The sequence below is a fragment of the Patella vulgata genome, chromosome 5, assembly GCF_932274485.2.
Source record: "Patella vulgata chromosome 5, xgPatVulg1.2, whole genome shotgun sequence".
Lineage (NCBI taxonomy): Eukaryota > Metazoa > Mollusca > Gastropoda > Patellidae > Patella > Patella vulgata.
Genome location: NC_065883.2, coordinates 53,923,233 through 53,942,527, shown reverse-complemented (window position 1 = coordinate 53,942,527; position 19,295 = coordinate 53,923,233). Strand labels below are relative to the sequence as shown.

The following is a 19,295-nucleotide window of genomic DNA, read 5'->3' as shown; positions in this document are numbered from 1 at the left end:
TAATTTTGACTCTTGATCCCTGTAGGGTACCCATAGGAGATTGAAAAAAACTTGGCTAGACATTCCAGATATGGGGCAGAAAGTTGTAATTCAAGATGGCGTCCAAGATGGTCGCCGTACCCTTATACCCGATATAACTCCATCTGGATTTGTCCTAAAGGATTTGGTGTCTTTACCTAGGTTTTGGGGGTCAAGGAATCCATTGAAATCATTTTCAGGGTGAAAAAAGTAGCGGGTAATGGTGAATTCCAAGATGGCCGCCAAAATGGCCGCCACGCCCTTTCGGCTAGCCTGTCAAGGTGCATAATTGAGCGAGGAGAATAAACTTAGTGTCTTTTCTAGAGTTTTAGGGGTCAGGGATTTCACACAGACCATTCACTCTGCCGGAAGAACAATTTATCATTGTTAATTTCAGTATAGGGCAGCCAGTTGATCAGGATACTGGTTTTACTCAACCAAATTGTCAGAAGGATTTGTCTGACTATGTGACAGAGATTGGATACTTTATTAACATCTAGAGATAAACTATCGTATTTTGACAAGTGTTGTTATCTTGAACAATGCTGCACACAATATTCACAAATCTACAAATGTTCATCTTAAATAAGTTGTACAGTTAGGATCACTTTTCTGACTATCATTTTTTTTATGTACCACACCTACTCTGTCAATTTCTCAAAATACCACCATTAGGGTTTTTGCATTGGTTGCACTGACTGTTTGCCTGGCATTTACAGAATATGCAGCAGCGGGCGTTACTCTCTCTACAAGGACAGGGGCGAGTGGCACATTTCACACAGTTACATTTCAAAGACACTTCATCTGGCAAATTACGATGGTATTTCTTTGGGACGAGACATTCGTTTTCCATGGTAAACCCATAGTCTTGTGGGTTCAGTGACAAGTCTCCCAGGCAATTGACTTGGATGTAGGTTGCATAGAATGCCCTCTGAATATGACCTTCTGTAGCATCATAACTGGTTGGGGGAAGGTCAATAATTGTCATTGACTTTCTGTGATGGTACCAGTTGAAACGTAAATTATCCATCGTTTCAATGCCATGGTTCCCTCTGTTTATCACTTGTACCAGGAACTTTTCAGTGTTTTGCACACAATCCTGTACATCCGTATGCGCCCTCCCAAAGTCCTTCAAGTGCAGAACAGGATCGGCCTTGATGCCAGCAGCTTTTGTGCCAAATTTGCTGGTAATGTCACAGCCGGTCAATGCATGTGTCGCAGGGAGGACTTCACACATTGGTTTTCCAACTTTCACAGCTATTACATGAACCGGGATGAATCTTGTCGCCAACTCCCCCTCTGAGCCACAGTTCAACGAGTCCATTCGTTGCCAACACCCACACAGTCGATAAAGAATTTGCCAGATGAAGTGTCTTTGAAATGTAACTGTGTGAAATGTGCCACTCGCTCCTGTCCTTGTAGAGAAAGTAACGTCCGCTGCTGCATATTCTGCAAATGCCAGGCAAACAGTTAGTGCAACCAATGCAAAAACCCTAATGGTGGTATTTTGAGAAATTGACAGAGTAAGTGTAGTTCATAAAAAAATGATAGTCAGAAAAGTGATCCTTGTACAACTTATTTAAGGTGAACATTTGTAGATTTGTGAATACTGTGTACAGCATTGTTCAAGATAACAACGCTTGTCAAAATACGATAGTTTATCTCTAGATGTTAATAAAGTATCCAATCTCTGTCACATAGTCAGACAAATCCTTCTGACAATTTGGTTGAGTAAAACCAGTATCCTGATCAACTGGCTGCCCTACACTGAAATTAACAATGATAAATTTTTCTTCCGGCAGAGTGAATGGTCTGTGTGAAATCCCTGACCCCTAAAACCCTAGAAAAGACACCAAGTTTATTCTCCTCGCTCAATTATGCACCTTGACAGGCTAGCCGAAAGGACATAGCGGCCATTTTGGCGGCCATCTTGGAATTCACCATTACCCGCTACTTTTTTCACCCTGAAAATGATTTCAATGGATTCCTTGACCCCAAAACCTAGGTAAAGACACCAAATTCATCACTTTAGGACAAATCCAGATGGAGTTATATCGGGTATAAGGGTACGGCGACCATCTTGGACGCCATCTTGAATTACACCTTTCTGCCCCATATCTGGAATGTCTACCCAAGTTTTTTTCAATCTCCTATGGGTACCCTACAGGGATCAAGAGCCAAAATTAGGGGACATATGATTGCACACAGGACCCCCCTCAGCCCCAGGACTAATATGGAGGCACCAAAACGTTGTAAGTGCTCAGGGCCTCTATGGGTCTTAACCCGGCCCTGATTCCGCCCTATGTTTTTCCAGTTCAATTTACTTTACAATTTGTCCAAAACTGATACTTTTTGTTTGTACTTCAAAAATTCGCAGACAATCGATTGAAAATTGAAAGTGGATTCTTGCTCTCAAATGACATCGACATCTTCTGTGGGTATCACGTAACCTGTCAATCGATTGGTGTCGCAAGTAACTGGATATATTTCGTGACATAAATTAAGGCAATCAAACACAGTAATTGACAAATAAAGGCATGCAATTAAACACATTTATTATGATTTAGATATCTATAAAGAAAGAATTGACAGATGGCCCTAGACCAAATTTATTCAAAGTATCAAATGCTCGTTGATTCAAATGCAATTATTTCTCTTTTCATTAATGCTTCTTCATACATCGATATGATACCTAGACTGTAGTAGTCGACTTCTCTTTACCTGATGGGTAAAAATAATATCCATTAATTAAGTAACTCGACAAGCATACGCTTTGATCACCCGCCCAATATTTTATCAACTGGGATTTTGCAAGCTAGGATAGATTGCAACGAACGCAATAACCACCTAATTCAAATAACACACTTTTATGGAATAGCAATTACTATGGTTTATTTCACTGCGACATTCCAGTTACTAAATGCCATTCAAAGAATAAACACCTAATTCGTCGATGATATCGATATCGTGCCCAGTGGTTGGTATTAGGAAGATATAGTCATATTTTAGTTGAAATTTGTTCACAGGGTTTCATACTTTCAATGTAGGCTAATTATTACGCACAAATTTTGATCAACCAATCATATTACAGGATGTTTATTAATAAATATGCCCATAAAAGTTTCTCAAATGTGATCACCTTAAGAACTGAATAGTACTGAATAGTACTAAAATTCTTGATTCTTGATTGCCAATTCAATCGCCGCGTTGCCGGAAATATTATTGATTAAGTCAGATTGTCAAATCCACTCAATATCTAAGCCCTCCGATGTCCTAGAGAGTTGATTATGGTCCTGTCATGTGAATAATTAATAATTTATATAACATTTGAAGACCTTGCATAATGCCTCTTAAATAATGTGGTCTCATTAGCACAATGTATGACGTATGTCCATCTTCATTAGCCAAGTCGGTGCAGAAAGGTAGACCGTTAAACCCCATTTCAGTTCATTTCTATTTCTTTCTTTCATAGAAATCAAGTTATTCCGCTCAAACTATCGAGCAATCGAACTACAACATACTTATTGAATATGCCACCATAGATTACTGCACATTTTTAGAAATCGGAAAGCATATTTTATTTAGACCTGGTGCGTAGTCACAATAAATTGTGGGCGAAGGCAAGCCGGGCGGACGGATGTGACGACAATAACCGTCCACATTAACTGTCGGCTTATAAAGCGAAAGTGTTCATTTGTGTTTTACTTTATTTACATTTATACATTAAACATATACAAATATCATTTTAATTAAAAAAAAATATTACACTAAACAACCGGTTCTACACATAAATGGTTTAATCTCACTGAGGCTTAAAGGAGCTAACCCACCAACTCAATAATCCATAGTCTTCGACATTAAAACCACGAATATCCAACATTTAATACACAATTAACATCTTTAAATCAGTTCCCAGCGTCAGGTTCTGTGTAATCTCATTTGTAATGGGAAGGCTTGATGAATAATTTATAAAGCAAAACATATTCCACAAACTCAACGAAGTAATCAAAAACAGCTGGTCCACAAACAACAAAAACATTTTTTTTAAAGATGCCTTCCCATATACATACCCGGACATGATTAACTATTCCGAATTCATTCAATTGTTTCTGCTGCACACACAAGACAGTCAGATCAGCAATCACAGAGCGAAACAATATTTAGAACAGGTCCAATCTGTACCCAGCAGGCATTTGGGCACAAGAGAGTTAGTATTTCATGTATATTTTTATTGTTCTTATTCTAATGTACTACTACTAGAAGCTCAACTGTGCCGAAGCTTTATCTAATCAATTCTGGGCCAACGTTATTTTAAATAAAATACTTTCTGATGTAAAATTAACGGCTACACCTCATTCACAGACATTATATACTAGAATTATTTGCAACATATGTAAATTCACACATTCCACTGAATTAAGCATTCTCGTCATAGTTTATTATACTATATGGCTAACCGTTGATGTGTTCTTAACTGTCCACATGCATCCTCTGGATTTATTTGATTGTATAAACTATTATTTAAAGTTATGTTCTGATAATGGTGCCTGTAAGTAGAGTGGTGGCAAATCTTTATTGAAGCCATCTTTTCCTATGAGAAAGAAAGTCGCTATGCTACCTTTGCCCTGAAAGATTATGTTAATTTGTGGTTAATTTGATTTATATAAACATAACAACAGATAATCCCATCCCAGTCCCTTCACAGACTTTAATTTACTAATGTAATTTTTGTCATTAAATCACACAAATGACTACTGCCTGATTACAAACAATATTAACTAACCGATAAACATTATGCATATTATATGACGACTTTGATCTGTTTTTTTGTTCATAAGTCAACAGGCGGACTCGATTTCATTGATGGCATACTAAAATAAATGTTGTATTAATTATATATCGAATTCACCTTCATTATAACTTCTCCCCTACTCTCTAAATGGAATCCACCTAGTTCATCCAATACTCCTTTACATTCTGGACTGACGTGGATACGTAAAGCTATACAAACAAAAGAAAACATAAATAAACGAACAGGCTTAGCCTATGTAAAACCCCTCTCCCTAGATAATATACATACATAGTATTAAAAAGGAAAAAAATGGGAGTATATACACAGTTAAAATGACAAACACATACATATATGAGTGTAAATACATATATAATGAGACGGATTGGAATATACAATATATACTGTAGGCTACATTGTTAAGTAGATTTAAAATTAATATTGTAAATTAAACCACTAGTAAGCAAGATTAAAATCTGTTTGACATATCGATAAAATTGAGGACTTGGTTAAAAATATTGTTGTTTACATCGATACAGTGGGTTGAGGACCCGGACGGGAGACAGTTAATGTTTTGAGATCGTATTGTAGTTTGTCTATGGTTTCCTTTGGTGGATTTGAATATAAAGAGCATTTTTTTTTAAACCATATATTTATTCAGGTTGACTGAATGGGATTGGGGAACAGGCTTAGCCTATGTAAAACCCCTCTCCCTGAGCATTGCAAGAAGTAGTGATCAGGGTCTTCAAAAAAGTGACCACACAGGCATGCGGGGCTGTCAGCAACATGTCTGAGGTATTTGTGGCCCTGTAGGTCAGAACATCGGAGTCTAAGTTTACTATGAATTATCTGGAGTTTCCGCTGACCGTTATAATAAAAAGATGGAAATTTTATATCTGATTTGGAGAGATGATCGGAGAATATTTTAAGAGTTCTTGAGTTTCTTACAGGAGGGGCTGATTTTATTCCACTCTCTTATGCTGGATGGGATAAATGATTTGGAAAATATTTCTGTACGACATCGAATTTCTTTTATTTTATATGCGTTTCGAAATGAATATGTATTTGTTGGTTCTAGATTTGTGAGGTTCTTAAGTTAAGGAGGTGTAAGGTTATTTATAATTTTGTATAGTAATTTTACTTTGTGTCGACTTCGTCGTTCTTTGAGTGGAATAAACCCAGTTTCCGCGTAGAGGGAAGCATGGCTAGTACGCTTAACTGCCCCACAAATAGTGTGTAGTGCATCAAGCTGAAGGGATTCGAGATTATTAGATAAGTAATCTGTGCATCCGTCCCAAATAACATCGGCATAGTCATAGTGCGGCAGAATGAATGAAGAATATAAGGTATAAACGATATTTCAAGGAGCGTAGGCAGTTTACTAATTTTGATACTTTACTAATGATACTATCAATGTGGCTGTTCCATTTACAATTGGCTTGAAAAGTAAGTCCAAGATGTTTATGTTCAGTTACTTCCTTTATTTCATAATGTTGCGTTTAGTCGTGAGTGTTAAAGTTTCTGTCTTGAGGGGGTTAAATGTCACTAGCCACGTTTCCGCCCATATATTGATTGTTTCGAGATCTTTGTTTATGGTAGCTGTGCATGCCTCTGGGTCATCTATTTTTAAGTATAGAGAGGTGTCATCAGCAAATAGTCTGATGTTTGATTGTATATCATTTACAATGTCGTTGATATATAATAAAAATAATAGTGGTCCCAATACACTGCCCTGTGGGACACCATCGGGGATGCCCCTTGAGTCCGAGGAGGTTCCATGTATTACGACGCATTGGTTTCGATTGTCTAAATAGTTCTTGAACGACAATAATAACCCTCCCCGCACTCCAGCAGCGTCCAGCTTGTGACAGAGTCCAGCATGCCAGACTCTGTCAAAAGCCTTGCTTATGTCACAAAAGACGATCCTGGTATATTTGTTATGATCAATGGCTTGACAAAAAAAGTGATTTAGATTTATTAGTTGGAATACAGTAGAACCACCTGGTAGGAAACCACTTTGCAGTGTTGTTAGTATTGAATTGTTCTTGAAGAAGTTAAAGACGAGCTTATATATTATTTTCTCAAATATTTTTATAATAATGCTAAGGAGAGAAATAGGTCTGTAATTGCTGCATTCGTTTGGGTGCCCTTTTTTGAAAATAGCCATGACATTTGCAAATTTCCATAAATTTTGAACGATGTGTGTTTCTAGTGAGAATCGAAAGAGTTGGCACAGAGGATTACTAATTTCATTTACAATAAATTTTAAAATTTTCGAGCATACTCCGTCCGGTCCGGAGGCTTTAGTTGTATCTAGGCTATTAATTACGTCTTTAATTTCTCCAGGTGTTGGTAAAATCTTGTCTAGACAGTTAGTATTCATTTTGAGGGGTGGAAGAGATTTATTAGTACTTGGTAGTTGGTAAAATCTTGTCTAGACAGTTAGTATTCATTTTGAGGGGTGGAAGAGATTTATTAGTACTTGGTAGTTCAGTTTGCTGTATGAAATAATTATTAAGGGCATTGGCTTTGTCAGTGAGCGTAAACAATGTATCGTTCTCAACTGTTAGTGGAGGAGGCTCGTTTGAGGATGCAACATTTGTCTTGGTATACGCGTTTATTAGATTCCACCATTTTTTTGTGCCAAAGATTTCTCTGTCATTAATTTTTGCATCAATTTTCTCAAAGTATTCTTTTTTACATTTCCTTATCAAGTTAATATAGTCATTTCTTATTTAAAGAAAGGTTTGCCAATCAGTTTCCAAATTTCGTTTTACTGCTCTTTTATGTATTTTGTTTTTCTTCTTTTTCATTCTTCTAATGCTATTATTCATCCAAATTTTGTCATTTTGTCTAATTGTTACAAATTTATTTGGTATATTGTTTTTTGCTATTGTAATCAATTTGCTAGTGAATTGAACACATGATGCATCAATATCAGATGGATCGACAAGATTATACCAGTTAGTATTTAACGTTGAAAATATAAACCATCTTACCCAGACCAGAAGATTCCATTCTGCTAGCATAATTAACAGTATCACCAAATAAACAATATCTAGGCATTTTCTGACCTACAACCCCGGCTGCTACGGGACCTATAGGGAAGAAAACGAGAGAAGTGAAAATGTAAACGTAAAACTACAACCAATATTTTTAGTTGTATCAAATTACCAAAAAAGTGGTAGAAAACATGTATTATTACATTTTAGACAGTTTTATTACAAATAGCGCTCTTTCCTTCAGTCAGCAGCAACTGCAGTGAGACACGTTGCCGCACCACGCTTACACTGCTAGACATTAATCACGACACGCTTGAAACAGCCAAAACACTGGTTAACAGAACATTGCCTCTGGACTATGTCTAGATTATTTCTGATATAGAAGCATTTATATGTGTATAATTTATTACAGGGCTAGTTACCTGAATGCATGCCAGTTCTAAGTTGTAGAGTTCTATCTGGTCGATGTTTGATAGTAAATATGGACATAGAAGCTAGTAAATCTAAAGCCATTGTTGCTATTTCACCAGCATGTCGGTTACCATTACGTACCGGAAGTCCACTAGCCACCATATAGGCATCGCCTATTGTTTCAACCTGCCAATTCACAAGTTATACATTCACAAATCATTCATTTCTTCGGTCATGTACTTTAATAATTGATGATTTTTTGCATTTAAATGTATATTATGAATTATCCTAATTACTTTAAGTATATTATCAACGGGAAACATGACAAAACAGATCTTCAGTGATGGCAGGCGTTCAAACCATGGATGCTGCTTCGCCCGTATATGCCGGGCATATCTTAAACAACTTGGCAAATATGCCCAATCCAGACCCTCCCCGGTTCTCGCAGACCATTATTTTGTTCCTCCTACAATCATCGAAATAACGCCTAACAAACAAACGTGCGAAGCATTGCCGCCGTTTTGGCATCACCTCAATCTAATCCTATACGTGTATGCTCCCAAATGAGCAAAAATAATCTTTAAGGGCTTCTGATTTTATAAAATTCTCGGGCAATCCCTAAGAAGACCTCAAGTGAGACTTCTCGTTGTCTGCACCTTGGACCCCTTATGACGACCATAAAACGTTTTAAATGCAGATTAGCCAAATAACGTGATTTTTAATTACAAATATATTACAAAATATCGTGGGCGAGGAGTTGCCAAACAAACGGTTGCCGTGCAAGATACTCGAACATTTAGTAAGAAATGGACAGAAACAGGGAAAATTGTAGCATCTATCGCGTTCATAAGGCTTTGGGAAAGGGGATTGGGGTAACTCCAGAACGGAAGGTAATGGAACAATGGGGTTCGTCGTCTAATGTCCCCGTTGCTTCAAAATAAATGCGAACCATCTGTTAAAACTAAAGCTTCTATCACGTTCAAGGGAATCGCGGTGGCTTAATGAGCAAAACGTTTTACTCACTAATCATTTTCCGGCGTGGTTCCCCCTTGTCAGTGGTGCAGGACAGAGAGCATGGCAACGGACAAAGTATAATCTTACCGATTGGACGAAAAACCGAGGTATTGTGTACACATTAGCACGCACTTAAAACATCCTGGACGGTTAGAATTCGATATAAGAGTAGGCGGTAGTGCCGCTGTCAGGACAAAATTTTCCTCATATAACATACTGTATGGCGTATACCCGTCTTCATTAGCCCAATCGGAGCAGAACAATGGAACCTAGTTCTATCGCTTTCACGAGACTTTTGGAAAAGGGAGCAGAAGCAAGGCTCGATCCACATTCGCATCTTTTTTATCCTTAACATAGAATTTAAGTTACATTTAAGTCAGACAAAAATTATTGGCTTTAAAAAGTCCACAAACTTTGTACCGTACGTATTTTACATTTTACGTAAAAGGCAGGGTCAGTCCGATGCGCCCAAAAATCGAACTCATCCAAGATCTTTTAATCTTCAACATATGACGCCTGGAGGGTCCACAACCTTGGTACATATATATTACATGTTTTGCCGCTATTTGCGAAAAGGGCGGGCCGGTTAAACGCGAAGTTCCGGTCCTATGTTCTGTAATAAACACATATTTGAAAGGCATTTAATATCGAATAAAAATTGTGACGTGTTTAGGGTTCAAAAGCTATTATCGCGGTTTTCGTACAATCATTGGTAATAGTCCAGGAAGTTATGGTCGAGATATTCGGGATATAAACATGAATTTTAAGTTTTCTAAAATAGGGTAAAAATTGTGACTTCTAAGGGTAAACAAGCTAATCACACATAATACATCCACGTGAAAATGAAGTCGTACAATAATGAAAAATGTTTGATAGTCGGGGAAAAAAAATTTCATCACTCTGAAATAGTATATTAATGATGGAACAATTTAGTGGAACAATTTGTTAGACCAATCAGCGCAAGCCAAAATATCACGTGATCTCAGGAAATTTTCATTTGTCACGTGATTGGCGGTGTCACACGTTGTTCTGAAAAAATGTTAACACAATGGGGAATGAGAGAGAGAGAGAGAGAGAGAGAGAGAGATGGGGTTTAACGTCCACTCGACACAAACTAGGTAATTTCGGGACTAACATATAGTTTAATTTTATTTCAATAATTCTCTTGTGCGTAGGGGTCTTTAGCAGTGGGAGGAAACCGGAGGACCCGGATTAAACCCACGAGGTTGGACAGGCGACCCTACTCCTTGTCACGTACAACCGGAGAATCGAAACCACGCCAGTTGACTCAATGACAGACTTTATGATACAGCGCGCACACACGCTCACCATTCAGCCATCCACCCCCATGGGGAATGATATACTTAAGCATATGAATGGCAGTCAAAAATTCATAAGTAAAATTCCCAATAATCTTTTATATCCACTAGCATGTATAGTACTGAATAAGGTCCATATTTCAGCAATAAATATCCTACACAAGCGATGCAACCGTAACGGTAAGTCCATTAAAAAAAATCGACATAATCTATAATAAACATCATTAATCTTACCTTATATACGTCATATAAATCTATGATATTATCAAAAGTGGTGTACAGATCATTTAGGAATTCAACTATCTGAAATAAAACAAAGCTACATTTACATTTTATACACTATTATGAAACTAAATAAATTGGGGTTTAACGTCCTACTTTTCTGCTCCATCCGGTCTGATGTGGACGGACATACGCCATACAGGATGCTACCGGGGGAATTTTATCCGAACAACAGTGCTTTCAAGAGTTATATTATTGCGTGCACAGAAACGTGTACATGGGACCTCGGTTTTTCGTACCATCCGAACGACTAGATTCTATTCCTTGCCCGGCACCCATCCCTGCACCACGCCTGGAAATATGGGGCTCGAAAACTAAATTTCCAGGTTAGCCATCCAAAACTTAAAGCCTCAATACCACTCTTGTTGTAACTGAATAATATGTCCCAATCTTTATTCTGGTCAACAAATTGCACTATTTTACAATATTACAATTAATTGATGATACAATTTTCATCTTAACACACCTAATTTAAAAAATTGGAAAAATCCAACTAAATGATTTGAAAAGACTGACGTAAAGCTTTTCAAATGTGACTTGGATTTAAAAATATTTTTGAACCCTTTGGACAAGTAAAATAGGATTTAATGGATAATTTACGCAACAGGTAGGACACTAACACATCTAGTACTTAGAATAAGGCTATTTTTTATTTTCTGGAGCTGTCAAGACAGCAAGAGTGTTATTGTCCCTTTAAGTCTAATTACTATAGCTTACCTCTAAAGGAGTACTATTGGCTGCTAATCTTGTAAAACCCACAATGTCGCTGAAAAAGACCGTACAGGCCTCAAAATAATCTGGTTCTACAGTTTTACCACGTTTTAAATCATTGGCTATTGTTCTGAAATACAAAATCAATGCAGGTAAAATAATTAGAATATAACCCGTTTTACTGATGTAATAAATACTTTTCACAAGAAAACAAAATACGGCTGTTTTCTAAATTGTGAAAACGATATTAATGTTTTTGCATTTGAGATTCGATTTAACGAATCTTGTTTTGACTTAAAGCAGGCTATGGGATAAGATTTAACTTAACCTTACGTTGGAAGCATTCTGCACAAGAGTTCGTCTGTTTTTCTTTGTTCTTCTTCTAATTGCCGTGTTCTATCAGCAACAAGATCTTCTAAATGATCAGCATATTTAGATAGCATATGTATCATCTGATCTATAATATTAGTTGTTCTGAAATATACATAATTGTATTATAATCTACAAGATCTACATTATCAGCATGTTTAGAACATCTGATCAATTATATTAGTTGTTCTGAAATAGCATAATTATATGATTTGTATTATAATCTACAAGATCTACATTATCAGCATGTTTAGAACATCTGATCAATTATATTAGTTGTTCTGAAATAGCATAATTATATGATTTGTATTATAAACTAATAGATCACCTACTATAGAATATTAATATATTATACACTTAATTCGAATGCTAATTAAACATTATATAAAATGAATAAATTTCCAATAACATATATACGTACTTTCCCTTGTTCACTTTTCTTAAGCTTTCTCCTATCAGTGAAAAGGGTGGTCTTTGTAGTGGGTTCTCCTCCCAACACGACCTCATGATATCTGTTATAGCATCTGCTACCAAACCACTGGGAACAGAAGGGCGGTAGGGCGGACATTCTCCGGTAATTACTCTTTCAATGATTTCTGACAAAAGATAATATTTAGATTTAAACAAGACTGTTAACCTACTGGGTTAATAAACATATTTTATTGTATGTATTTACTATAATGGATACTTTGATGGCACACTAAGTATTGTGCTAACTGACTAAAGAGGTGGGAAAAGGTTCAATCCGGGTAAAGAAGGTTACTCGGGGTTATCCAGTCTCCATTTGTCAGGGTTGCAGGACGAAGGGCCTGGTAAGGACAAACTAAGGTCCCCCCTAACAGTTTGAAATGGACGAATAGGCGCCGGAGCCGGGCATTGCGTATGACTGTCTTACCGTCCGGATCTGTAGCTTCGTTACCATATGGTCCTGTTCTTAATATAATCTCTTGGAGAATAATAGCAAAAGAATAAACGTCGCCTTTTTTATTCCCACGAATATGCGTTGTTGGATCACGCAAAATTTCTGGTGCTGTCCATAATTTATCTGAAATGATATAAAAAACAATAACAATTTAGAAGATATTTGTTAACATTTGATAACAACATGTAATGGGTAGAGGAGGAAGAGACAGCATTTCGTTTAGCTTTTTCAAATTTAACAATGTGTTATATATATATATCACATATAGAAATGGAAACTAAAAATAACAAATAACATAATGGGCACAAGGACAGTCTATAATGAAATATTGGTATTTACTCTTTTAAAAAATACAATAAAAGGAAAGGGGTAATTTGAATTTACAATTAGGTATTAATCACTTAGCAACACACAGTTGTATGATCCTTCATTTATCTTGTAGTGCCCATGTCAAATAGTAAGTGCCGTTGATCCGCACTATACAGGCAAAGTAAAACCGACGAGACAAAGCTGCGGACAGGACAAACTACATAGCACATTGCAAGAAATAAAGAACAAATATCAAATCAAGTGAATGGACCCGCGGGCCAACGTCAGTAATGATACAGACTTCATTCAAAATAGAAAAAAGAATAATTAATGATTTAACACAAAGACGCAATACAAATAATTATACCGGTCTTGACGGTGGTTGTCCCCTGAATGGCGATAGTTAGCCATGGGTTAGATTTAGAACGTCAACAAAATTTAGAAACCATTCCAGTTCTTTACAGCAAAGGGGGTACATTTATATATTTATCATTTAAATAGTAATACAATTTTCTTCGATAAATATCAAACTTACTGCAGTTCTGTTGATGTTGTCCTAAAACAGATGTCCTTTCGCCAGCTCTAAATAAGGGCATTAAAACATCGCCTACTTTACAACACCAGTGATTATCTACAAGAATATTTGATGACTTCAATCGACCATGACATTCAACTTGTGAGTCGTGTAAAAATGTCATACCCTAAAACAGAAATCAAATCACAATAAATGTCTTCATGGTTTCAAAATGACCAATAATCCGATCCACGTGATAACGGTAACCTATAGTTTGGTAGAGGAGAGCATACGTTAAGACCTTGCGATCGCCAGCCACAAAAATCCCTGGCGCATGAAAACAGTAACGTATTCTATCATCACAAATCAAAATTAATTCATTACTTACCCTAACGATATCACTTATAAATGAAACTTTAAAGATCCAATCTAACTTGATATTTTCATTCTGTAATACGTCTTGTAAGCTGCCTTTGCCACAGTAGGCCCAAATTAAACAGATCTTCTGTGGCTCCACGCATGCTCCTATCAATTGGTTTATGGTCTTATATTTCAAACTGCGTATCTGAAATAAATGAAACGATAACCTGTTTAATGATTGTATCGCAAACAAATAGCAGAAGGTCATGTCTGTATGGCTGCAGTCAGTGCAATCCCGAACTTTCAAATACAGTGAAATATTAAGATGGTCGTAATTGTAGGAGCGTCTTAATAGCCTAGATTTGATATAAGATATTATACTCAATGTAGTGCCGAGTAATAAGGTAAATTAGCATGCTATACATGTATATTCATATTTCGGGAACATTTTTAAATGAAAGGTTTATTCAGGAAAGAAAATTCAGTTTACTGAAAGCAATTTTCGTATGCAAATGAGGTTCTAGTAGTTTCCATATAAGGTATATGTTCTATTATGCAAAGTCCCAAATATATTTGCCTATAATGCAGAGTACAGAATGGAGAAGTGTAATGTGCAAAATAACTGACACATTACTCCCTTTTATAGGCTACTGTATATTGTATTATTGATAAGTGTATTCTGTATTTTAACGGGGGGGGGGGGGGGGGGGTAACGCTTGTGCGTGTGATGTAGTAAAATTGGTAGAATTTTTGCTCTTTAAATTAAAAGCATTGTATTAATAATATATATTTGGCTAATTATTAAATTCACACATTATATAGAAGTCATGTCTCATATACACTAAAAATGACTGATTATCTGGTTCCGTGGGAATGAAAATATCATGTTTAACACGTGATTGGAAATTTACTGATTGCATCATTTGGCTTGAGTAACCAATCACTATAATTAATGTGACCAATTAGATAATTGAAGATCCAAAAACCCAAAGATACAAGACCATCATATTTATGGCCATTCGTCAGACAACAGCTTGATTTCAGAAGGAAAAGATGTAGCAATCTCAATCAGCAGACTCGCCCCAGCGAGACTTGCTGGATGGGGTTTTGAGAGAATGACTTATTGTAATCTATTATGCATTGTACCGTATGTAAACAGCTTGATATATAAAATGTAAAAACGAACTGTTGCATTGTTATTCCTGGTAAGACAAACGTCTTAACTAATGAGAAGACAAACGTCGTGCACAACATGACGGGGAAGCAAAGGCGACAAGTGAAAATACTAGACGATCACAAGACTATTAAGATCTGTAATAAGAAAAGATACATATGGGTTATACGCCGGATGTGGCGATCGGTCTTAAGTATTTTCCGCTTTCCAGACACACGTCTGACAAAAGACAACGATCATAAGGTCTGTCTTTGAGTCAAGTGGTGTGGTTTAAATTCTCCGCTTGTACGTACCAAAAATTATAGTGTCGGATTTTCTCCGGAACCTAAGGTTTCCTACCCCCCCCCCCCCCTGCTAAGGATCCCTACGCGCTCGCCAATTCTTAAAATAAAAATCAAACATGTTTTCTCCAAAATGAACTAGTTTGTGTGTGTGTGTGTGTGTGTGTGTGTATGTCTCTCTCTCTCTCTCTCTCTCTCTCTCTGTTCCTTAACATTGTGCACATCAATTGTGGAGATTACTGATTGAAACAGCCGCGTTTTCACAGGCCTCACAGGCTGCTATCACCACACGAGCAAGAGCACGGCACAGTGATAAGTAAAATTCAGTGCGTTAAAAAATAACATTTGGAACAAAAAAAGGAAAGAAAGCGAAAAACAAACTGAAAAACGTCTATATTTAAAAGCTTATACTTACACGATTGACTTCCACAATGACATCTGTTGTAACAGCTAGGAAAGGTTTCAGTATAGGTTTTATAGCTACTAGTTGTCCGTCTAATACAGCTACTTGTGTAAAGATTTGTCCTGATAATGATAACATTGTGTCATTACTGTTACCGGTTTTCATCGATGATCCACAGTTAGAGACACTTTTATCGCCCTTATAAAATAAACAAAAGATAGGTTCAAAAATTGATCGACTGTCAAATTTTGAAGTGAGAGACCTGGTGTAGGTCTACTATTTCAGTCAGACAGTAAATAAATGTTTTATTGACGATAAATTATATGTAAATAGTTGCATGTAAATTGCCATGTTTGACTTCAATAGAGATACAAATGCGAATACGCCCCTGCTGCAGTTGTCTGGGAAAATAAACCGACAGCCACAGACAGCTGCTAATCCGAAAGGAAAACTTTATTGTTGACCATACTTGTTAAGGATATAATATACTATTCAAAAAAAGTAGGGGATATTTGATTTTGGGGGCATAATACTAAAATATGCAAATGACTACGAAAAAAGTCACTATAGAACCTAACAGAAGAAACATTTCCAGTTACATGTGACGCCCAAACGCACCAATAGCTACCGCATGGAATGCAGGTGATGCTTGGGATCATCATGGGGGTCCAACCCAAGATTTGCACGACTCTGACTTTGAATGTTACAGTCATTGTGGCATTGAATTCCAGGGTGGAAACATCAGTTTAATTGTTTTAGTGACCAGAAAACAAATTTTGATATGCGTCGGCTTACCCAAAATGAAAGGTTACGTGCCCTTGGCATGCTACAGATCGGCACAACACAGGCGGTTGTGGCGCGGACGATGAATGTTTCTCAGTCTGTCATAAGCAGGCTATGGTCCAGATACCGTGATACACAATCTGTACAGGACAGACCACGCTCAGGTCGACCAAGGGCGACAACTCAAGCCCAGGATCGATTTATCCGTACCTTGGCCTTGAGAAATCGTGTCATCACAGCAAATCAGATCAGCGCTCGTCTTCAAACAGACACTGGTGTGAGAGTGAGTGGCCAGACGATTCGGAATCGACTGCATAAGGGTCACCTTCGCGCCCGACGTCCTCGCGTGATCCCTTGTTTGAGAGATCATCACAATCAGGCAAGACGTCGTTGGTGTAGGGATCGTCAACACTGGGATAATCGACGCTGGAGCAATGTGATGTTTTCAGATGAGTCAAGGTTCACTGTTGATTTTTTGGACAGACGTAGGAGGGTGTGGCGTCGTCGAAACGAGCGCTTCCAAGACGTTAACGTCATCAGACATGATCGATTTGGGGGTGGTTCTGTTATGGTGTGGGGAGGCATCACTGTTGCTGGAAGAACGGCTTTACATGTTGTTGCAGGGCGTGTCACAGGCCAGTACTACCGGGACAACATCTTGGCAGTCCATGTTGTGCCGTTCGCACGACGTCATGGCCGCCGTTTCATCTTCCAGGATGACAACGCAAGATGTCACAGGGCCAGGATCGTTACAGGTTACCTCCAACAACAGAACATCACCACATTACCTTGGCCAGCACTGAGTCCCGACCTCTCCCCCATCGAGCATGTCTGGGACATGCTTGGACAGAGGTAACGTCAACGTCAACAACGTCCTGCCAATGTCTAAGAACTTGCTGCTGCGTTGCAACAGGAATGGGACAATCTGGACCAAAATGACCTTAGACGTCTCATTAGGAGTATGCCACGTCGGATTAATGCTTGTTTGGCAAACAGAGGAGGATTTACCCGTTACTGACTTGGTTGTGATGCTGTGGTAACTTTGCTGTTTGACCCCGGGTATCATTTTACCCTTATAATGGTCAGTCTGTGCCTTACTTAGTCTAACGATCATTTGGAATAAATCGATGAATGTGAACTTCATTTCATTTTGTCATTTGTTTCTTCGTGAGTTTCATAAGGTGACTTTAATAACACTTAAAAATCAAATATCCCCTACTTTTTTTGAATAGTATATATACCTTCCCGAAATATGACCTCTATCGTTTTCTCAGGGCATGTAATATCAACAGGGTGTATCCCCTTCTGTTAGAAGCTGTAGCCTCTCTCGCGTTTATAAACTTTTCGAAGACTGCTGAACATAAACAAGGTTCGCCCTCTCATAACCCCAATGTTTCACACCAAATGTGAAAAGTGAAAATAAAATCTGTTAACCTCTATTGAATTCTTTAGATTTTCGGAAGAAGAAAAAATGTGGGGTGCTAACTTTGGACCAGAAGATCGCGGAACACTGAAAATCGCGGAACACTGAAAATCGATTGGGATTTTCTTCTCATAATCTTTAGAAATTGTAGTCTTTATCACTTTCACATGATGTCGGGAAAGGGTGCATAACTCTGGAACAGAAGGTTGCGGAACCCTGAATATCGATAGTGGGTCGTCCTAGTTGAAGAAAAAATCCATTAAAAACCGTAGCCTCTATAGCGACCACAAGCCATTTTTTGACGGACGGACATGGGTGGCGACAAAATACGTCCCCACTAAAATGTGGGCTAATAAAATTAAATTTTGCTGGTTCGAGTGCGCGGCATGAATTACATCAAAACTAACCCGAGGATACACTTCTTAAACATTAAATAGTATTGATAAACAAAACCGTATACATAAAACCGAAATCTAAAGCTTTTTGAAAGCCGATATTACTTACAGAACTCTTAAAACTGGCTTGAGATAGCCGATTTAATTCTCGAACCTGTAGTCTGTTAAAGGCAATCTTCCAATCCATTCGATATAATCTGTCTTTCTCTAATTTGCGTCTACGTTGTTCATCCATGTTAAAGAGAATACACTTCATTCTTGAATTTATTTAGGAAGGCATTGCCAACTGATACGACAGTGGCTCGAACATATCAAAAAATAAGTTTATTTTCAATTAGAATTTTACTTTATTATTTCTAAAGCCGGGTTAATAGTAAAACCAACGGCGAATCCTTTATAATTTCAACAAATAATTATTCTCAACAATATCTATATTCATATAATTCTGAATAAGCATTGTGCAACAGGCACAGTCAGGATCGTGCAGAAAAGTAAACATGAAATTTCCACTGTACTCTCACGGTACACAATATGCGATATATCAATGCAAAGGTATTTTATGTATTTTACCTCATTTTTTGGACCATTCGAACGACAAGACACAGTTTCCCGTTCAGTCCCAAAAGCGCCACCCCTGAAACTGCAAGGAGCAGTGTCTAGTCGTTCGGATGGAACGAAAAACCAAAGTGCCGTGTACGTAAAACAATCCTTGAGAGTTGAATTTCGTAATAAAAGTAGGCCGTAGTGCCTCGTGGCACACTGTATGGCTTATCCCAGTCTTGATTAGTCCAGTCGGAACAGAACATTAAGACGTTA

At 37.5% G+C, this 19,295-nt stretch overlaps 1 protein-coding gene across 1 annotated transcript; it reads right to left on the bottom strand.

The window, feature by feature from the left end:
- Positions 1–3,805: 3,805 nt before the first annotated feature.
- LOC130013026 (atrial natriuretic peptide receptor 1-like) lies at positions 3,806–18,701 on the bottom strand. Its single transcript, XM_056101404.1, has 13 exons — positions 18,589–18,701; positions 15,891–16,076; positions 14,049–14,225; positions 13,682–13,847; positions 12,811–12,960; positions 12,337–12,511; positions 11,880–12,020; positions 11,553–11,676; positions 10,788–10,856; positions 8,232–8,406; positions 7,807–7,905; positions 4,928–5,019; positions 3,806–4,643 (listed from the first exon to the last, which is right to left on the bottom strand). Exons 1-13 carry the CDS (start codon positions 18,664–18,666, stop codon positions 4,536–4,538), a joined length of 1,740 nt encoding a protein of 579 aa, XP_055957379.1. The 5' UTR covers positions 18,667–18,701; the 3' UTR covers positions 3,806–4,535.
- Between the last annotated feature and the right edge of the window lie 594 nt (positions 18,702–19,295).